At 50.6% G+C, this 22,505-nt stretch overlaps 1 protein-coding gene across 2 annotated transcripts; it reads right to left on the reverse strand.

The window, feature by feature from the left end:
• Positions 1-278: 278 nt before the first annotated feature.
• SCARB1 (scavenger receptor class B member 1) lies at positions 279-21,686 on the reverse strand. 2 transcript variants are annotated; one of them, XM_064675189.1, is made up of 13 exons: positions 21,453-21,686; positions 16,941-17,098; positions 15,187-15,328; positions 14,526-14,729; positions 14,229-14,324; positions 13,508-13,620; positions 11,436-11,602; positions 10,707-10,825; positions 9,590-9,663; positions 8,641-8,692; positions 8,034-8,180; positions 5,581-5,706; positions 279-2,351 (listed from the first exon to the last, which is right to left on the reverse strand). In XM_064675189.1, the coding sequence occupies exons 1-12, from the start codon at positions 21,570-21,572 to the stop codon at positions 5,581-5,583; spliced, it is 1,518 nt and encodes a 505-aa protein (XP_064531259.1). In that variant the 5' UTR covers positions 21,573-21,686; the 3' UTR covers positions 279-2,351. The 2 variants fall into 2 exon arrangements, with proteins under 2 accessions (XP_064531259.1, XP_064531260.1); XM_064675190.1 differs by lacking the exon at positions 5,581-5,706.
• Positions 21,687-22,505: the final 819 nt, after the last annotated feature.

Here is a 22,505-nt window from a genome sequence, read left to right on the forward strand (position 1 = left end):
CTGCCGAGGATCTCTGCCCGTGTCCCCCATCCCGGCCCGGCCCCGCCGTTCCCGGGTCCCGCCGCCCCCACCCGGGACCACCCCGGGCCCGCACCGACCGCGGCCCCACAGCGCCCTCGGGCGGCCGCTCGGCAGCGCTGCAGCGCCCGGCCCCGCCGAGCCCCCCACGGGCTGGGGGGAAAGGATGAGCTCTCGGGAGTGTTTTGCCGCAAAGCCACAAAAACAAACAAACAAAGAAACAAAAACCCCGAACAAACCGACCACCAAAGCTCTCGTGCTAGGAGCGGTATTCCCGTGTTTTTATTTGTGTTCACTTGTCCAACAGCAATTAGCACCGGTATGTCATTAAAGCCTCTCGCAGGGAGCCCACGGGGTGGTTATCGCTGCTCTGCCCTCAGCTTTGGGTCTCATAGGTCTGAGCTGATGGGCTGGTGTCCCAGAGAGCCTCTGCCCCACTCCTGTCTCTGTCGCCGTTGGCCAAGGCTGTAGGTGTGAGCTGCTGTTTGCAGCTGAGTACGTTTGGATTTAAGGCCAGAGAGAGTCTACAGCTGTACTTTAAGCATCACCCTCAGTGAGGACTCTTGCCATAGAGATAACCCAACAGTAGTGGCCACAAGAAGGGACTTGGCTAGTCCTGTTGTACCTGTGAGACACACTTCAGGCATCAAGGTGAGTTCAGCCCATGGACCAAGTTCTGGGGAGCTGCCACCCTTCCCTGTCATGACCCAGGCTGTATCACAGCTGTTTCCACAGTAAGGCAGCCCAAACCCACTGCAGGACTGGGAACATGGCCAGTAAGGAATGCACTGGCACAGGAATTGTGATGTTGGTTTTAGCTCCTGTGCTCTTCCTGCCCAGTAAGATGGACAGAGGTCTAAAGGGAAAAGTATTGCTTACCCCACAAGAAGGTCACAGGGTTGTCCTGGACAACACTTTCCAGACCCCAACAGTATTCATGCCACAGATAGTGCAACAATTCCTCTGGTCCAAGGAAGACCCAGCTCTGTTTTGTCCTTGCCAGATGCTTCAACACTGGCCCCTTTAGTTTTCCTAAGGGCTACCCCAGCTCCTGGTTGGAAGTGAAGAAGGCAAGTGTGGTAGACAACTACTGACTGGTAGTTAGACAAAAATATCCCTGTGCTTTGGGCTTCTTTTCCACTGAAGTGTGATCCCAGCCCACCCACCCCTAGGTAATATCCAGGCCCAGGTCCCCCAAGACACCGTTTCAGAAATCTGCAATAGTTTAATCAAACTGTACTAAGGCCATTGTTACTTTCATGATAGCACATATTCCTTGCTCTCAAAAGCACAGATATCTTCATTAACACTCAAGGACAGGGTTAAGCTTCCCCCTTCCCATGGTCAGGCAGAGTGGCTGGAGCAACCAACAGCTTCCCAGCACCGACAGCCACAGCCAGAAAAGCTGACCCTGGATGGCTGAGCAGGCAGCAGGGACAACTGCCAAGAGCTGAGTGACAGCTCAGATGTACCACAGAGTTTTTGCCAAGGCTCATCTCACACAGTCACTGACAGCAAGGAGAAGCAAAGTAACAGGGCTGTGAGCTGGAATGACTGGAGTGCAAGGTCATGGCACAGAACTGGGGCTTTAAAAGTCACCACTGTACTCTCCAAAACATGCAAAGCCTGGAGCAACCCTGGGCCCAGGTACCCCAGGTACCCTCGGAAGAGACATCACTGAGGTGACAGCACCTAGAATTGATTTGCAGTGTAGTCCAGTTACATCAAGTGGCAATAAAACCATTACTGGCTCCAGCACAACTGCCCCATTCAGTGAGAGTAATGGTAGCTTTTAAAAAGATCACTAAATCCCATCCCTGCTACCTACACAAACCTCATTTGTTTTAAAGGCTCCCATTAAAGTGCCTTTTATCCCTAGCAATAGGCAGTTCTAAATTGCAAATAACTTCTCAGATCAGTCAGCAACCACCTTCATTCCTGCTGGCCCACCAGAGAGAGGGGCTGTGGCAAAGGCTGGCCCTTGGGGTCAAGGGTTCTTGGACATTGTGTTGAGAGTCTGGATGAGGTCTCCCGTTCCTGGCGTGGGAGTGCTGTGCAGCAATACTGTCCCGTGGCTTTGCTGTGGTTGTGCAGGGTCTCCACTGAGCTGTCCAGGACAACTTCAGCTTCCAGAGACCTCTGGGGATCCAAAGCAGGCCTCGCCTCCAGCACGGGTGTGTCCCGGTGGGAAGCGTGGCGGGGCTGGTGGCTCAGGATTCGGCGTCATCCTGGCTCAGCGTGTCAGCGTCGTGTAGGAGCGGCGTGGTCTCGGAGGAGGGGGGTGGTTTGCTCTGCCTGGCGGGGGGACGTGGGCTCTTCTGGGCGGCGGTTCCCTGCAGGGGAGGGACAGAGGTTACGGCGTGCACGCGCCGGTGGCACCGCACTCACACCTGACAGCGCGTGCCACCGCACCCCCATGTGGGCCACGCCCACCCCAAGCCTCTGGAATTTCCTCGTGGCCAACGACCCTTTTCTGAAGGCTTCTTAAATTGAAGGGGTTTGTACTTCCTCCCCCAGCAAAACGAAGTAATTTCCATTCCTGCCCACCGACATCGCTAACACACCCCACCAGGCCCCCAGCCTGGAGAGCTGTGTGGAGGAGATACGGGACAAAGTCAGTGTGCTGTGGGAGGATGATGGAGAGATCTTCTCAGGGACAGAATGGCTTAAAGACCCCCAGACACCACCTGCAGTACACACGGACAGCACTCGTTCCCAGTATAATGGTAGGTGCAGCCTCTGGAGAAGGCGAAGGGTGGGAGCTGGTGCTTCCTGACACCAAGAGGAAGGTTCCTCCTCACCTAAAGGCTTACACCTACAGAACAGGTTCACCACTCTCAAAGCTGAGGAGGAGTCAGAAACACCTTCAAGCAGATCACGTGGGCCCCTGACCATAAATCATACAAGAACCCCAGGGGGAAGCAGGAATTGACAGAATTGGGTCACTCACTACTGGTGGGGACAGAGACACCACCTGCCCACCTGACTCATCATCTAGAGACATTTGCTGCTCACTGGGGATTGGGGTGTTGTGGAGGGACTGTGAGGCTTATCTAACCCTTTGACTACTGCCCACTGCTGCTTCAGCGTGAGCACCACTGATACCACCAGGACCACCTGGAAACTATTTGGGCATGGTGTTATTTGACTGAAGATTGGACTTGAGGAGGTCTTTTCAACCTTTACTGAGTCTGTGATTCTAAAAGTGACTACAGACCTTGGGGGGGGGTGGTATACAGACTGGGCAAAAAAGGTGGTTAATGTTCAAGGACCACCTCCTCCAAGTTCAAGAACCCAACGAGCACCCAAAGCCAGGAAAAAATACCAGCAGGCCTATATGGATGAACCAAGAGCTCCTGGCCGAACACAAATGTAGAAAGGAAGCATATGGAAGGTGGAAGCAGGGACAGGTAACCTGGCAGGAATATAGGGGCACTCTCCCAGCATGCAGGGATGAAGATAGGAAAGCCAAAGCCCAACTGGAATTGAATCCAGCCAAGGATGTCAGAGACAAGAAAGGCTTTTATAAGTACCCAGGTGACAAAAGAAAGAGTAAGGAACATGCAGGCCTGTTCCTGAATGAGGCAGGGGACCCCAGAAACCAGAGGAAAGTCTGGAGCAAGGAAGACACGCCCTTGGTGGAAGAGGATGAGGTCAGAGAGTACTTAAGTAACCTAGACATACACAAATCCATGGATCCTGATGGGATTAGCAGGCTAATATCACAACAAGGCCACTCCCCATTATCCTGGCAATGGGGAAAGGGGCCCAAAGACTGAAGGGAAGCAAATGTCTCTTCTATCTTGAAGAAAATCAAGAAGAAAGACCTCAGGAGCTACAGGCTAGTCAGCCTCCCTTCAATCCTTGGGAAGGTGATGGAGCAGCTAATCCTAGGAATCATATCCAGGCATATGAAGGACAAAGAAAGTCATCAGGAGTAGTCAACATGGATTCACCAAGGGGAAATTGTGCTTGACCAACTTGATAGATGTCTGGGATGAAATGACTGGTTTGGTACATGAGGGGAGAGCAATGGATATCATCTACCTGGACTTCAGGCTTTTGACACTGTCTCCCATAAAAACCTTATAGGGAAGCTGATGAAGTATGGGCTGGATGAGCAGTGAGGTAGACTGAAAACTGTCTGACAGCCAGGCCCAGAGGGTTATGAGGTCTAGTTGGAGGCCAGTAACCATCGGTGTACACCAGGGGTCAATACTGGGTCCAGTCCTGTGTAACATCTTTATTAATGATCTACAAAAACTGGGAGAGTGGCTGATACACCAAAAGGGATCTCAGTAGGCTGAGAAACGGACTGGAAGGACCTTCATGAGGTTCAACACTTGGGCAAGAACAACCCCATGCACCAGTACATGACAAGGGTCACCCAGCTCTGAAGCAGTTTGGCAGAAAAGGACCTGAGAGTCTCAGGGGACACCAAGCTGAACATGAATGAGCAGTGTGCCTGTGTAGCAAAGGCAGCCAACTGTATCCTGGGCTGCATTGGGAGTGTTACCAGCAGGTCATGGACGTGATCCTTCCCCTCTGCTCATCACTGGGGAGGCCATAGATGGACTACTGTGTTCAATTCTGGGATTCCTGGGCTAAGAGAGATGGAGCTGCTGGGAGGAGTCCAGCAAACGACCACTGAAGTGATTATAAGACTGCACTGTCTCTTATGTGAGCAAAGGCCAAGAGAACTGGGACTGTTCAGCCTCAAGAATAGAAGGTTCAGGGGGATTTTACCACTGTATACAAGGATCTGAAGGGAGTGTGCAAGTACAGAGCCAGGCTCTTCTTGGTCATGTCCAGGAACAGGACAAGAGCCAAGTGGCATGTAAATACAAGATATTCCATATGAACATTAAGAAATACTTTTTTCCTTTTCTTTTTCTGTGAAACTGTAACAATGGGAACAGGTTGCCCTGAGGAATCTCCATCCCTGAAGATATTAAGAGACATCTGGACATGGTCCTGAGCAACCAGCTTTAGGTGACCCTGCTTGGTCGAGATGCTGAACTAGATGACCTCCAGAGGTCCCTTCCAACCTCAACGATCCAGTGGTTTTTTGATCCTGTAATACAAACCCAGATATTTTATACATGACAAATTCCCTCTTGAAAGCCTCTCTGTTGAGGCTCCCTGCATGCAGGGGAAGGGTGACACCCACCAGTTGAGTATCTGTTATCCCTACGAGTTTTTACCCCATTCAAAAACTTACCTCTGGATCTCAGACACTTGGAAGCGGGGGGAAATAGGCAAGAAAAGATTGGTGGAAACACCAACCTTACTTTTCCCCCTGATCCCTGCTGGTATTAGGGCCACAGATCAGGTACACCAGGAGAAACAATAAGAGTATGTGCTTGCAACGTGGTTAAGTGTGAGTATTAAGACATCTAAATTGCCCTGAATAAAGCCATGAGACAACGTTGTTCCATCAAAGCTTGCCAGGAGGGCATGTCTGGTAGATGTGGACAGTAAACGTTTAATTTGATTGGTTTTAAGCAAAGTTTAATCAAATCAGGATGAGAGAAAAGCGTGTTACCTTGACTGGGTACCCACCTACAGTCTGGCTTCCCGCAACACCATCCCCTTAACCGGAGGCGGCTTTATGGCAGAGGTGGCCTGGTTGGCCTTATTACTGTCTGAGTTCTTTTTATTGCTACTCCAAAATAGAAAGCATTTTTCCTAGAAGACAATCAGTCTTGTTTATGGTGCACTTGGACACAAATTTCATGAGGGTTCCAATTTTCAGAGGAGATTTGAAAAATCACTGTTGAACTAGAATCTAGTTATTAATGAAGATTTCAAAATTTAGATTAAACTAAGTCCTATTTAAGATTTTGGTCAGTGTCAAGCCAGTTTTAAAATGGTCTGTTTGCCTTTTAAATGTGTCACCACACAGGCTCTAGGCCACAATGGCAAAGGAGAGATACAACATCCAGGTGTGTTTTACACCTGTACAGAGTTATGCGTTTTTAGAGCTTTGCGTCCAACAGATGCATTTCAAACTGGCTCCACTATAAACTAGACTAAGATTTAAGTGTTTCACAGTACCTCATCTGCACTGGGTTCAGAGCACACTGCTCCCTCCAGAAGCCAGAGGCACACAAGACACTCCAGGGAGGAGCTGGGTTCAGGGAGACCTTCACGCTGTCAGACACGTGAAGGGGCGGACAATGTCCCCGCTCAGGGTCCCCTCTGACACAGCCTGTGACTTCAAGAGGCAGAACTGTGCACGATTAAGCAATCAGCGCCAGATCAGCAACACTTCAATCAAATGAGGAACACACGTTGGCTGCAAATCGCTGTCTTCCAGTTTACGAGCTCTTATCTACTCAATTAGGTGGAGACATTCATGTGTTGTTGTACAGCTTTCTTGGAATTTAAAAGGTTATTGGAGGTCTTTAATCACTTTCCATGTAGTCAGGCACTTTCTGCAGTTGACACAGTTCTAACACTTCATGACTGTTTTGGCTGAGCACAGAAACACAGCTGGCTAACGCCTGGATTTGTGACATTGCACAAGCAGATATTCAGTCGGCTTGAATGAGTTTAAAAATCCAGCTTTTCTCCCTGACCCTTTCTGGCATGGTTAAATCTCTTTGACACCAGGAATTAAGACCTGCACAAAGCAGGGTGAGGAAATGCCAGCTCAGGGCTACGTAAGGTGTTAGAAGCAGCTGCCCAGCCCTTTCTCAGACCCGCTGAAATGCAGCAGAGTGTCTGCCTGCCACCGACCGCTCACATGTGCTGAAGTGGAGCCGTTCATCCCAGGACCATCCTGGGAGCACAACAAGGGTTTGGCAATGAGCACTGGGCTCCATGCTGGGCCCTAGCAATGCTCCCACCCTGCAGGGAAGTTGTGTGGAGGAACAAGGGGATTTGGGATCATGTGTTTAAGTCACTTAAGCAATTGTAGGCTTGGTTAAAATCCAATTACGTGATACTCCGAAAACTCCAGGGGTATTTAAGGTGGGTTTGCATTAGTGTTTCAGTTAGAGCAGTAACAGGAGGCTGAGCAAAGGAAGCCCCTCACACAGGTCTCTTCTTAGTCCGCTCTTATCCCAAGCATTGCCTTTTATCCCCACAAGTAGCTCTTCACCTCTGTAGCTTTAGAGCCAGCCTAAGCCATCTGATTGTAGTGCAAAATTAAACCAGCTTGCTTTGATACAGGTTAGGGCAGGGAGCTAGATCTCTACTTCAAGAGCTAAAGCTTGTAGAGAGCTTAGTGTTATCAGATCACTGTCATGGAGCTGGAGCCACAGATCTCCACTGAGTGTTTTAGCTCTTTTATATTCTGTCCTGACAGCTCCTCAGCCTCACCCCCACTGCCTGCCCCATCACAGGCCAACTGCTGCCCAGCTGCCAGATCCTGGCAGGCTTCAAAGGTCTGCACTTCTCTGTAAGCCCAGATCCACAAAGGCTCTGAGGGTTTCACTTCCAGAGCTATTTGGAGCACTTTGCCCAGCAACCAAGTGGATTTCAGTGGAAAACACAATCTGAGCTGGGCTGAGAAGCAGCCACAGTGGCTGCATCTCCCCTGCAAGAATACAGCAACTGCATTTCATCTGTGAACAAGCTGTGCTCAAGTAGCTCCATCCTCTGGAGAAGCCTCTGCTCTAAATGGAAAACTGTTGGGACCCTGCAGGATGCAGATTTGTGTAGTGGCACAGACCTGCTGCTGCCTTCTACAGAGGCTGGGTTGATAAACCAGGCTTGTTTCTTCATCAGCTGGCTGAGCTGAGAAATACCTCCTCCTTCATGAAGCCGCTTTCATCACCACTGTGCCCCAAGAAAGCCACAAATGCTTTATGTTATCTATTTGCAGCCCAATTTCCGGGTGGCTGAGGAAGTCCTGCTGCTATCTGCTGGCACCTGGCACCATTAGGAGATTGTTGGTGGCATCAGCCAATGTTTCCTCAGGAATGTTAGATTGTCAGCCCAATCTACATCATCTGATTAAGTCTGATTTGACTAACAGCATTTCCTACCAGACATCTGCAGATTCTTACCTTATTCGTTACCATGAGCACAGCTGCTGAGATAATGAGTGGGACACTCAGTCCAAGGAAGATATACTGCAGGTATTCCAGCAGCGACGGGAACAGCACCAGGTTGGTGTAAAACTGGTTTAGGACTGAGCCGTCGATGGATCCACTCTGCTCAAAAAAGCAGAGTTGTCAGTGGCATTTCCCTCCCATCCAGGGCTGACACACACCAGCTGAACAATTCCTCTCCCACCCCCTCCCAGCCTAAATTAGGGAATTTATGCAAGATTCATTCAGGCTAGAAGCTTTTACTAAATAGCTGGAGTCAGCTGGACATGCACACAGACGGGGGCTACACTCCCTGGCCCACATTAGTACAGGGATGCTGGCAGCTCTGTCCAAGGCCCTATTTAACCCCACATTTAGGGCAGAGCCAGAGATTTACCAAGTATAGTGCAGGGTTTGTTCAGCTCAGAGGGATTAATGACATAGCCAAGTATTGAAAAGCCTTCTGTTGGTGCTTAATTAGTCTGGCTGGCTTTAAGCTTTATCCAAAGTGGAGTTTCTCCAGCACTGGGTGATGGGGAAGCAGGAGAAGCTCTGCAGAATCAGGTCGCGGAAGGCAGCTCACCTCTGCAAACCACAGCAGCGGCAGGACCACTGGCTTAATCCTCCCTGTTTGCCTAGGGGGAGAAGAGAATTAAAAACAGAAACACACACTTAGATTTATGGTTGATCAAGCCACAATTAGTGCCATAATTCTTCCTAAGGGGATGGGTCTGATAGACTGACAGTGGCCAGGAAACCAGTGTAAGGAGGTGGCAATCCCTGCTGCTTCAATGAGCTGCTCCCACCATGGGGGACCAGGTCCAAGCTGGGCTTTTCATGCAAGAGCAGAGCTTATGCTTTGATTTGGGATGAACTCCCTGAGGACAGCACTAAGGGCCATCCCAAACCTGGGCTCCAGGGACATGAAACTCAGTGAAGCAGAATGCTGAAGTTCATGTCTCAGTCACCTGAGTGGTAGAATGGGGTGGTGCAGCCAAGTTGGCAGCATGGGGACTGTCTGCAGGTATGTGCACCTCAGCCAAAGCAGCAAGAGCACACTCCCACCCTTGTGGATATTGAACATCTGGCACCACACAACTTGGTTACAGAAACCTCCTGTTTGCTTTCATAGAGCTGGAAGTGTCTTTCTGGACACAGACTTCACTGTTAACCCTGCAGACAGAATGTTTGGCCTCTCCATGTTGGAGGTAACACCTGAGAGGCAACACAGCACAAGTGAACAGCTCCTACTTCATCAGGAGGAGCAGTCTATCTATGAGCTGTCTGGTCAGGAACAGGAACACTGTCAGAGCTGAGCAAACAGGCAGCCACACCTGCACTGCTAAAAGATGGCAGCTGGTGGTCACTGGAATGGCTGACATTTCAGCAGGAGCCAGCTGGCTCTGGCCAGTCAGGACAACTGGTCATGGTAAAGCTGCTTCATATTTGGAGAGAGTGAACTCTGCAGTGGCTCAGCAAGCACTCCCTGCTCAGGGAAGGGAGATGGACACTTCTAGAAGGTGACTACTTACATTATACCAGACACCTGCTTTATGTACAGGTTCAGCTGGAGCTTGATAGAGCAATTCATGGGGATGCCCGTCATCTGCACAGCAAGACACCAACCAGTTAATCAATAACCGCTAAGTGACTTTGTAGGAACCAACAGATCCTGTCCAGCAATACCCCAAGACCATGAAAACATCACACTTCAAAGCCGGGTCTTGTTGGCACCCATTAAGGCAGTGGTTTCTCATGACTCTGCAGTTTTGCAACACATTTTTACAAGCAAAGAATTTTTGTTGGACTGTCCCTGTTTTACTCAGCAGACGGCAGCTAGATAAGAACATATTTAACTTTACTTTTATCAGTAGATGTTTGATACTGTAATAAACTTAATTAGATTTTCATAACTGCGATAAGAAAAGCAGTCAGAACCCAGTGTGCAGATAAGACACACAGTTTACCTGCCTCAAGAGGGAAATTGGCTTTTAGCTTAAGCAAACATCACTGAACGTTTGGAAAAACTGACCATATACAACAGAGGCCGTGGGTGGAAAATCCCAAAGTCCCCTCCCCATCAGCAGCTGGGACACCACCACCTCAGGATGCCCCAACTCATGCCCCCTGGAGTGGTGACTTCACCCTTACGCTGTGGATGTGTGGGGAGTGTGACACAGCAGCAGACCAGGGCAAAAGCAGCCATTTCGATGGGCAGGTTGAGAGACTGGAAGAAGCTAGACCAAAAATTGGTGGTGCCATCTTGAGCCACAGCATGATCTGCAGCCTTTGGCAGCCATTTTCTCATGGCAATACGTGTTTGCAGATTTGGGGCATAGCTGGGCTGCTGCCAGATACACCTCCTGGTGTTATAGACCTGAGTCAGTAGAAAGAACTTGATTGCGCTTATCGAAACAATTATGCTTATAATTAGTCCTGTAATTCCCCAGAAGCCAGGCTAATTACTTAGTTAGTTTATGGCTTTGACATTTTATCTGCACATGTCCTCACCAGTCTTTGCACTATGGAACCTGCTCAAATCAATGCCATGAGAGCAGAGTGTGGCCACCACTCAGCTGATGGCAGGCTCCCTTCCCCTGCCTGGGCTGGCCCGTGGGGAGATGGGAGGACCCCAATGGGTTCACTTACGGGGTGCACATCCAGGAAAAGTGCATGCTGGTCCTTGCTGGGGTTCAGGCCCACGACGGCGTTCACCAGGGAGGGGTCGGCGTTGTAGAAGTGAGGGTGGGAAATGAACATTGGTGCATCTAGATGAGATCAAAGGCATCTTAAGATCCTCCACACCCACCTGGAACACTTTGTTGAGGTTTCTAAGCCTTTGCGTTACCTGTTCTCAAAGGCTTTTATCCCTTTCTCCTCCCGACCAGAAGGCTCCTTCCCTTCACTTCCCACAGGTTATCCCATTGCCCTGAGAGGATTAAAACCAGCCACCCTCTCCTACCATGCACTGATCAATGCTGTGGTAACTCGCTGTTCCCAGATGCAGATCAGGACACTAAGTTTGGATTCTCGCTCCTGGGTGACCCACACTCAGTATTCAAAGCCAACATTTAATTTGGCAGTTACATGAGCTGCCTCTTCCTCACTCCCCTGCCTGCTCCCTCCCCAGCTCCCACTGTATCCTTGGGCATTCCCACAAACGCCACACTGTCCTAGGGCCAGGGACCAAAGGAACTTTGGGCACAAGGGTTTGCCTTCCTTCCCTCCTTGCTGAGGTGCCTGTGGAGTGCGTGCAGAGCCCAGCAGCACCTTTCAGCACTCTGGCAGACACCACAGCTGATTTTCCAGACAGCCAAGCTTGTATTGTCTCAAATTTAATATCGGTACGGCAGGGACAGACAGGGGAAAAGGACTTACTGAGCCTACAGGTGCTGACGTTCTGGATGCCAGACTGCATGCAGGGGCAGAAGCCCTCGTTGGGTGGATAGTCTGTGCCGTTGGCAAAGAGGGTTTTCGGCGCCACGAAGCGATAGGTGGGAACACCCTTGAACTTCCCGGACTGCTCGTACACCAGTGTCATGGATCTGGGTTTCGGTGGAGAAGGATCGGAATTAGCCAGCATGATCCCAGCCCAGAATTGGGTTCTTATCTTGGCTGGATAAGATGCAGTTGCAATGTAACTTAGACTTTGAGATCAAGATAAACCCTCAGAGCAGTGCTTGGGATGGGGAATGAATATTTAAGCTTTTTGCTTTCCATGTTTTAAACACAGATAAAGGGCTGGTCAGGACTAGCTACGGAGAGAAACCACAGGCTTTTAAATCTGTTTGCTGTATCCAGGTGAGATTTGTTTAAAAGGCATGTAGTAATCCCCAGGGCAGCTCTCCAAGAGATAATACCCACTTTGTGCAAGCCTTGGCTCTGAGGTTCTCCATTACAGGGGATGGACACTGCATAAATCTCTTTTGAAGCCCAACTCCAGCCATTGTCAGGGGAGTGGAAAATTTTACCACATGACACAGCAAGATTTTTTTTCTTGCTACAATAGGCTATTGATGTTACACTGCAATATTGCTACCAGCAGGCCAGGATCGATGCAAGTTTCCAGGATAAAAGTTTGCTCCCTTCACACTTGATTGAGGCTTGCAGGGATCACAGAATGGGTAAGGGGTCACAGAAGGGACCCATGACAGCCTGGGCCTGCCAAGGGGATGCTCCTGCCTACAGATGCCTTCTGACACCAGGACTAAGGATTCAGGGCATGTCGAGTACTTACACTCATGCCTCTTGGCTCTGCTCACCTTCCAGCAGGGAGGCAGAAGCTGCTGTAGCACATCACCAGGGTAAAACTTTGCCTACCCTGCAGGGATAACCAGGTAGTTGCACCTCAGCATCAATCAGCTGCACAGGAGATGAGCCCTGCCTGTCCTGCAGCAAGGTAGATACACTTTTAGTCTATCAGTCGAGGTTTGTGACTCCGGACGAACACAGAGGCTGAGGCAGAAGTTTGGGGAAAAGACACAGCACTGCCCAGTGAAGAGGCTGAGCCACTTCCCCCACAGCTCTGCCTGGCAGGACCCTCCTATGCTAACAGGAAACCAAGTTTGGTGTCCTCCACTTCACCGGAAGCATGCTCTGTTTTCTAGAGATTTCTGTAGTTTTACAGAAACAGCTATGTGTATTCAAAGTTTGGTTACAGGTAAACTTCCCTGTAAGTTCCTAGCTCCAGGTCACTTCAGTGTTTGCTGATGTCCCTTGTGCAGAGGAATTCCTGTACTATTGCTTGGCTCAGCTGCCTCTGTTTGTTCACTGAAGAGGTCATTGTTCCCTATTCAACATGCTGCTTGTTTTGCAGCACTATCTACAGAGCCAGAGTTAACCTTAGCTTCCCCAAGCTGAGCACAGGGTTTTTGTGCCTGCTTGCCCTCCTTCCAGCCTCAGGTATACACACACGGGGTGGCTCTGCAGGGTACTTTAGTCCCTGTGTGATCAGCTAAGGTCAGGGTGTCTCATACAGGACAGGCAAGCAGTGCATCACCCAGGCAGGAAAAAAAAACCAAAAAAACCCAAAACCTAAGAGAGACGTGAAATAGTGGCACAAGTTTCCCTCTGACATAATTTCTACAAGGGTTTAGTCAGCCAAAAAAGTTCTGCAAACAGTTACAGCTGCATTTCCTCCTGACAACCCCCACTTCTCCCTCTCGCTGCCCACATCTTATCTAGACTGGTTATTTTCTACTGATTCAACACGGGCAAGTTGGACTCCTCCGGTGATCTGGGAGGTATTTATGGACACCACAAGATGCTGATAATCAGACAACTGCGCTGTTTGCTAAGCTCAGATACTGCAACCCCGAACCGCAGCTGAACTTTAACTACAGAGACAATCCTGAGGCCTCTGCGTCACTGCACAGGTACTCTGTGTGCACAGGATGAGTGCAGCGTGTCCTGACACCTGCACAGGGACGGGCTGGCAGCTGAGGCCTCACCTGCAGGCATCAGGGCTGTAGAACTCCAGCGAGGTCGGGGGCATGAACGGTGGCCACATCTCCCCCGACGTCCCATTGATCATGTTGCACTCGCTGCTCCGCCAGTAGTTCACCTGTGGGACAGGTGGAGAGAGAAGAGCTCAGAAGGGTGAGCTTGGTGGAGTTGGCTTCCACCCCTGCATGGGACATCCACCACCCTGCACTGCCTCCACAGCAGCTCGAGAGCACAACACCAAAGAACATCAAAGATCCTTCCCATCTTAAAGGTCTTTTCCAACCTCAGTGATTCCATCAGTCAAACATCTGCCCAATTAATGGAGAAAAGATCCACCACCCGTTGTGTTTGATGTGTAGATTCAGTTGACTGTACTTAGGAGTGATATTCCACGAGGGAAGAATAAAGCATCCCTTTAACAAGGGTATTTAAATACCTTAAACACAGGCCACAGGGGCCTGAGACTTCAACCATTAGAGGCAACCAGCTCCAACAGCATTTCAAGGGAGTCCAAGTGACACCCATGAAAAGCTGAATTTAACGCTTCCTTACAAGCCCCTTGCCACATGGCTGCCTCCTGGCAACTTCCTAGAACAGAAGTTGCAGCAGTTTAGAAACTTGTCTTCAAGCCTATGACCCAGAGACAAGAGCTCCTAGAACTTTCAGTTTATCTTAGTTTATCTCAGGCATTGCCCCTGTATTAAAGGTTTGCCACCTGGTACTTACCTGCTTTAGCCCATTCCATGATTCCACCATGTGAACTTGACTGATGTTCTTCATGCCCGTGTTCACTGTGAACAATCCTGAATTGGAGTTGTTAAACTGCAGAGAGAAGAAGACTTTTTAATCCACTACACACAGCAGGACTGCAACATGTTACTGACTCGGTGTGCTTCACCAGCTCTAGGGGTGCTTCACATACTGCCAGCTAATTAACTTCTACTTATTTCAGTTAAGTGCCTGAGCTACCCCCAAGACCACTACTGCTGTGATTTTAGCATTCCCAACCAACACTTTACTCACCTCTATAAACAAGCCAAACTTCCCCTGGAAAGGAATCAGACCAGGAACAAGTGTATTTATTGTGTCTATAAGAGGGTCTTCATACCCCCACATGATCTCCCCCACTGTGCGGTTCATGAACGCCTCCTGTTTCATGCCAGCCAGGGCTCCACTCAGTAAAAGCTTCACAAAATTTGGCAGTTTTTCCATCATTACAGCTGCTCCCTGGAAAAGAAAAGAAACCTCTGCAATGAGAGCCCCATCTTTACCAGACAAGCATAATCTTTGGTGCTCAGCAAGATCCTTCTGCTGCTCCCATCTATAGCCCCAGAGAAATCCATTGGACAGATTGAGGTTCTTCATTTATTCCCAGTTGGGGAAGAAAGCAGTTGAGGGTTCACAGGCTTCATTTCCCCACAGGATGCTCAGGGGAGCTTTCATACTCAAGCCCAGCTGCTTTGCCAGCCTCTCTGGTTTTGGAACATGCACACACTGGTTTTGGAAGAGTAAGCGCAACACAACAACTAACAATCAGAAAGAAAATTGCATTTTATTAGTTTTACACCTCGTTGCTTGATGAGCCTTAAGCCCTACAAGAAAGTAAGCTTTGATTTAGCACTAAGCTTCACCACCCTCCCCGCAAGCTCAGAAGTTGGAACCCATCCAGGGAGCAAGCACTTACCATCATCAAAATGTTTGGCACGACGACATAGTCTTCTTCAGTGCCATTGGACATGTCTGGCTGGAAGAAAAGGTTACGGTACTCCAGGAAGGAAACAGTGTCATTGTCATGGAACGTGATGTTTGTTTTATACCTGTACTCCCTGCAAAGAGATGAAAGAAGTCATGGGAACCTTCCCCCAGGCAGAGCCCCCGCAGCCCCTTTGGAGCAAGGATGGGCTGCACCGGCCTGGGCTTGTGGAGGAGACTGAACCCCAGGGAGAAACCATAGGGAAGAGGTATCAGCCTCCACCCCAATCAGAGTTAGGGTCTAGCAGGAGGGATGGAAGTCCAGGTGCAAGGCATCCCTGAGAGACTGGATTCTTGCAGACACAAGGTGTTCTTTCCCAACTCAAGACCCAGCCCACAAGAAGTTTGAGACAAAAGCGTAAATCTCCTCTGTCACTTTGCTTACAGCCGTCGAAAAGCCCAGCCCCATCAAAGAGGTGCCCAGATATGTAGAGCCACGCCAAACTACACACTAAAAACAACCTGCAAACAGGAGACTACCAGCCAAGATGCCACAGGACCACCAGTAAGCCCACACTGATTTGCTCCCAAGCTCCCTGACAGCTTCCAGGTTCAGGGCAGCATTGTGGCCCTCCTCCTGCTCCTCAGGGCTGCAAGCCATCCAACTCCTGCACGCTGCCCAGTGCTCTTGGACTTTACCCCACACCACAGGGGCAGTCCAATCTCATGGAGGCTGCTATGCCCTGCCATAGCATGAGGTTGTCCCCAACACCATGAGCCTGTCACAGCTCCTGAAGGAACTGAAGCTCAACCCACCAGCAAAAACAAAGTCCTTTACTGTGGAGCCTCTATTTTACAGCCCACATTAGGGAAGGGCACTAATCTTGCTCAGTGGGAACACAAGGACACTAATAAGCTTTGCCCCTTTGTTTATTCTTATTTACAATAAGTGAAGCCTTTTCCCCAAGCCAAGTGACTGATTGGATCACAACATACAGAACCCACATGGTATGACCTGGCAAGCCCAGATGAAACAAGGGCATATACGTACTGCCAGGTTTCCCCCCAGCACTGCTCAGCTTTGGATTAATCAGTAATCTTTCCACATGAGCTTGCTTAGCCTGCTGACTTAACCTTGTAGGCACTAACGTGTCAAATATGACTACTGATGGGTAAATTCACACTCTCAACTCAGCATCAACCATCACTTCATGTTTCAGGTGCAGAGGATGGGACTTCAGCCACCATCCTCAGCCACGGCAAATAGGTCTGACCAAGTTTTAGTGGTCTGTACTGGTTCTCATGACCAGAACACTCATGTTAAGCAGATTCTGGGTCTCATATTAGATAAGGACCCATGAAGTTTGATACTGAGGTGACTCCAGCTCCAGAGCTGGACTCTTAAATGCACAGTGAAGATGAAACGAGTACACTCTGAAGATGAGGGTCACTCACCACCACACCAACACCCCTCATGCCTATGTCTGGACCTTATCAGCCCAGGTCTGGCTGTCCAGCAGGCCCCAGCACAGGACTGAGCTGTACAACATAGTGAAGAAGAGATCAGTTTTACCACCCCAGTGGCCAGGGGTCCTACTGGTGGCTTTAGCAAGATCAGAGCAATTAGAGCACATTTGGGTCACTTTAAAACCCTGTGCCACTGGACTCACACCAAGTATGCAGCGCCATGCCCTCCTGCCAGAGGAGTCAGCCAGCAGCTGAGCTGGACCACACGTGGTCCCTGACCTGTACACGTAGGGCCCACGCTGGGTCAGCACCGGCTTCGCTCCCTGGAGGACTTGCTTGGGGTTCAGCACTTCGAAGAAGTGCACAGACAAGTAGAAAGGAACAGGAACGACTTTCCACATGTTGAAAGAGATGCTGCTGGGGTCGATCCTGACGTTCTGTAAGGGGAGGAAAAAAAAAAAAAAGAGAGAAAAAAGAAGTGAAAAAAGGAGCAAGGAGAGACAACTTTTTGGCTCCGTGGCTGCAGATGAGCATATCCACCCTCAGCTCCATGTAAGGCCCAACTGAAGGCAACAGTTCCTGCAGAGGCTCTCTGGAGGATCCAGGTGGGCAGATTGAAACTGAACTAATCTAAACTGAGAACTTTTACATATGCAGAAACATCAAGTTCATGCTACAGGATGCCTGTTGGCTTATTTATTCAGGCTCCATTTTACAGATCCTACCCACAGGATTTGAGAGTTCTTTTGATGTGCTGGAGACTCACTCTGCACTAGACAAACCAGCACTGAATTATTCACACTTCTGCATGTTTTATTCGCTTGGCAGAACAACCTTGCCCCAAAGGCCTTCACTTGTGGGTTTGGCAGCTCCACACAGCCAGGAGGCAAGGGCTGGGAGAAGTGACAGCTATCCTCATAACTGTTTGGATACCAGCAGGAAGAGCCCATTAGATTCCCAGAAGATGGAGAATTGGGATGGCAACCGAGCTGTGTCCTAACAGCACAGGACACCTCTGATTCCTCTCAGCTGCCATGCTGCATTGACTCAGAGTTGATCATGAAGCAGGTCAAAGACAACACACAATTGTGTTTGCACATCATTGTCCTGTTTGCTGTGAAATGACTGCAGGAGCTCAAAGACAACTTAAGCCCTCCTCAGCTCAGGAGCTGGCATCTGCATACATCTACCTCCACTCCCTCCTTGCCTTCGGGGGGGCTGCATTAGGGGTAACAGCCTGTTCCTTCTTGAACATGTACTTTGGGTGTGTTCCACCATAATCTTTCTTCTGCAGGCACAAATCCTTGCCCTGGTTAGGTAAGTCAGTCAGCTTATGGAAGTGGGGTTGATCCACTAACTGCTGAAGGCATGTGGGCTTATCACAGTGCAGCTTTTTCACAGTGCAGCTCAGCAACCCCTCAACAGCTCTCCTGCTCTGGAGCAACTTGATCTGACTGGGCACGTATTTGTTGGCACAGGGGATTGAGACAGAAGGCTGCCAGAGGCCTCCCCACAACACCCCATCTTTCTTTAGTCATTTCATGACAAGGCTGGGATACCCACAAGCAGCAGGGCTCTGCAAGCCCCTCATCCAAGCCCTACCCCTAAGCAGACACCTCCACGGTGCAGTGTAATCCACCTAACCCAGCAAAGCCTTCCCACCTCCACTTCCATGCCCACATGCTGCTGGACGAGGGCCTCCATCCTGCTAGCCTGAAGGATTTCAGGGCAAAGCAGTGATAGGACAATTTTTTATTTACTCTGCTTTACAATCCTGATTCCCAAGTGTCCAGCCAAGTATGATCAGGAGCATCTGGTTTCCTTTACTTGTTTGTTCTGTCTTGCACTCCCTAAATCACCTGTTGCATATGCATTTGTTTATGTAATATGTACCCAGTCAGCATCCAGGACCTTTGAGCATCCCAGCTCAAGGCTGCCTGTCCCAGCCCCCTCCCATCTGGGCACAGGAGCTCAAGGTGCTCCATAGGTGCTGCTAAGTAATATCCACTGACAGGGTAGCCTTGGAATTAAGCTACTTGTAGGTCAAAACAAACATGGTCATATGCCTGAAATAAAAATAGAGTACTTGTCAACTTCGATAAAATAGAGTATTTGTCAACTTAGATGGGTTATAAAGTGTCACTGAGATGTTTGATCCCTTCTAACCAGGATGATCCTTGTTCCTGAGGAACTGAAGGGAACTGGTTACTGCCCATTGGCTCCAGACAGGACCAGAAGAGCAGCAGCTCTACTGCAATGCCCAAATCCTGCTTCTCCAGGAAGGAGGCTTCAGCCACCCTGATCAGCAAAACCGAGAGTCAAGGTTTCCCCTGCAGACTGAGAGGAGCAATCACACTGGGCGTTGGTCAGACCTCACCCTGCACCTCCTCTCACCACCCTCCTCCTCACCCTGCTAGAACACCGAGGACAGGGCTGTCAGCCCACTCCCAGCCTTCAGCCAGGACAGCACCAGAGCTCCCAGGTGCAGCAGCAACGGGTGGCAGAGGGATGAGCTGACGCAGCCTCACTGTGTTCAGGCTCATACCTTGTAGGCAAGTCTGTGGCATTCCAGATGCTTCCAGAGAAGCAATATCCCCAGGGTTTGCATGGCCAACACCACAGGCAGCCCAATTTAGATTCAGTTTCTGCAGTTGGGGCAGGAGATAGGCTCCAACTTCCCTGTTTCTACTGTGTCTTCTCCTACAGATTTTACCCAAAGATATCCTTGAAACTACCACCTCTTTGTAACCAAGCGCTTTTCCATCAGGAATCACCATCCTGACAGAGCTCAGGAAGCCAGCATGGGCAAACAAGCCTTCACCTGCCCAAGACCAGCCCTTTAAGCTTCCCTCACCCAGACTACTCTGAAGACCAACCCAAGAGTTTCAGTGAGCCCCTGGATACTTCTCACCACCCATCATCACTCAGTTATGAGGCTTAATGTGAAATGGAGAAAGTAAGAGCTCAGGGCCATTTTGAGTCATTTTGAAGATTTGGAGACCAGTGCTTGAGATGAAGGGAGGAGAAACAAGAGTTGGTCTTTCCCTCATCTTCTGTTCTCATTGCAAATTATTAGGATTTAGCTAATTAGGTTGAAAGAATCAGGATTAGCTAAAAAGAGGGCAGAAAGGTTTTTGGGGAAAAAAAAAAAAAGAAAAAGAAAAAAGTAATTTCTGTTCTGCAGGGGCCATCCAGCCTTTTATTTGCAGGTACCAGCTCCTGATGTCCATGAAACTGAACAAAGATTTTTCTACCGTTTAATCCACAGGACTGCCTGGCTCTGCCCAGACAGCAGCACTTCCAGGGGATATGTTTAAGTAGGTCATTTTCGGCAGAGACTTTGCATCACATGCAATGACAGCCATTGGTTGTTTGTTCACCTCTTTCGTCAGAAGCCCATTTTCAGGGGCTGACCTGGGTAGGTGGAAGCTTGGAGAAAGGCCCAGGCAAGGAGCACATCTGCTTTGGACAGCGAGAAAACAGTTTGGCTAAATAAGCTCCACATTACAGCAGGATAACTGGGGTCCTGCCAGCAGGGCCGGGAGTGTTGGTTCACAAGAAGTGCAGCAGTTACTGAACAGACCAACAACTCCATCCACAGACCCACACTGTGGGGGACAAACCCTCTTCAGCCACAGGACCTCTCTTGGGGATAAGACAGGTCTTCTGAGAAGCAACTCTTTAGGTTTTCAGTCTAGGGGAGAGGACTCAGAGGCTGCTCAGAAGCTGCCCAAGGCTCCTTCCAAGTGCTACTGTACATCATTTATCCTGTTTCCACTCGTGAAAGCATCACACCAGAGTACACTGAGACTGACAGTCTGCCCATCTACTTATGAAAGGAACAACTGGTGCTGGAGGTAGAGACAGGAGGGATGGGAGGAAGGGCTGGTGCCCAGGACGATGTTCAGCCCAGCACTGGGTGCCCAGCCAATTCTAGGGATGAAAAAAGCCCTCGTTAATCAAGGGTGGGAACCTGCTCATTCCGGGCACGTTTGCCGTCGCCAGGAGCGAAATACCCCAGGGGTGGAATATCCCAAGCACGGATTTGCTTAGAGTAAGATCCTGAGGCTGCTCGGGATTGCAGCTGCGATACTGTCACCTCCAGGGCTCGGCTGCCTCACGCTCTCGGGACCGCACTGCATAAAGGAAACGTGCCCACACACCAGCCAGCACCGCACCGGCTCCAACACACCACGCTCCGCACCAGCGCCGACCCTGCATCCCGCACACCCTGCTCCGCACCAGCACCGACCCTGCATCCCGCACACCCTGCTCCGCACCAGCACCGACCCTGCATCCCGCACACCCTGCTCCGCACCAGCACCGACCCTGCATCCCGCACACCCTGCTCCGCACCAGCACCGACCCTGCATCCCGCACACCCTGCTCCGCACCAGCACCGACCCTGCATCCCGCACCGGTACACCCCGCTCTGCACCGACACCGAAGCTGCCCAAGGCTCCTTCCGAGAGCTACTGCACATCATTCATCCTGTTTCCACTTGTGAAAGCATCACACCTGCATCCCGCACCGTCTCCAACACACCCCCCGCTCCGCACCGTCACCGCCACCGACCCTGCATCATCCCGCACCGACACCGAGCCCCCGCACCACGCACCAGTTCCAGCACACCCCGCTCCGCACGGCCACCGACCCCGCATCCCGCACCTCTCACCGGACGCGGACCAGCCCCACACCGTGCCCTGGCCACGCACCGGCTCCAACACGCACAGCCCGCTCCGCACCCCCGCATCCCGCCGCGCCCCTCCCGAGCCCCCCGGCCCTGCTGACCTTGATGACCTGCTCCCTGATGATGAGAGGCCCCACGATCAGCAGGCAGCCCCCCACGAGGGCGCAGGCCGCCCCGGCCAGCCCCAGTCCCACCGAGAGCCTGCGCCGGGTGGGGGCCATGGCGAGGGGGAGGCGGGAGCGGAAGCGGCGCCGAGCCAGGAGTGGGTCCCGCCGCCGCGGCCCCTTTATGGCCCAGCGGCCCGGCCCGGCCCGGCCCGGCCCGGCGGAGGGGGCGGGGCCCAGCGGGGAAGGGGCGGGGCCAGTCGCGCCAGGCCACGCCCCCTCTCTCCGGCGGTGGGACGGGAGCAGAACCCGGGGATGGTGTGATCGTGAACAGTGTGCGAGCACGGAAAAACAGGAAAATCGGTAAAATAGAGAGAGATATACAATGTGTACGTCGGCAAAATATCGTTCAATCATACAATGGTTTGGGTTGGAAGGGACCTTGAAGATCACCTCATTCCACCCCCCCTGCCATGGGTAGGGACACCTTCCACTAGATCAGCTCAGAGACTCATGCAACCTGGCCTTGAACACTTCCAGGGATGGGGCATCCACAGCTTCTCTGAGCAGCCTGTTCCAGTGCCTCACCACGCTCACAGTAAAGATTTTTTCCTAATATCTGGTGTAAGCCTACTCTCTTTCAGTTTGAAGCTGTTCCCCCTTGTCCTGTCACTACATGCTCTTGTAAATGGATAAAAAATACATAAACATGTATGTGTGTTATATGTATATATAGTATGAGTGTATATTCATAGTAGTAGCCCAGACTACTCCCATGAGGGTCTGGTTCCCTCCATGACTGCTGTGTTGGCAGGTTGGGGAGCTGCAAGCCTGTTGTCACAGCTCGTATTGGGTGTCTTGGGAAAGGGGGCATGGCACACAGACAGCCCAGCAATCAAGCAGAACCCAAAGCTCAACCCCTGGCTTTCCCTGAAGAGAAAACATCCATCACCTCTTAACCCACCATGTTTGCCCGAGGAATTGGGTTTTTTGTCTATCTTGTATGTCTAAAATGTCCCTGAATAAAAGCCTCGATGAAACTCATCCCTA

The sequence above is a fragment of the Pseudopipra pipra genome, chromosome 18, assembly GCF_036250125.1.
Source record: "Pseudopipra pipra isolate bDixPip1 chromosome 18, bDixPip1.hap1, whole genome shotgun sequence".
NCBI lineage: Eukaryota > Metazoa > Chordata > Aves > Passeriformes > Pipridae > Pseudopipra > Pseudopipra pipra.

Coding starts and splice junctions, on each gene's coding strand:
- SCARB1 (XM_064675189.1), bottom strand. CDS start 21,572: ATGGCCCCCACCCGGCGCAGGCTCTCGGTGGGACTGGGGCTGGCCGGG. Junction 13,621..14,228: donor CATGGAATGGGCTAAAGCAG/GTAAGTACCAGG, acceptor CCTGTCCCACAG/GTGAACTACTGGCGGAGCAG. Junction 9,664..10,706: donor TTTTCCTGGATGTGCACCCC/GTAAGTGAACCC, acceptor CTTGCTGTGCAG/ATGACGGGCATCCCCATGAA.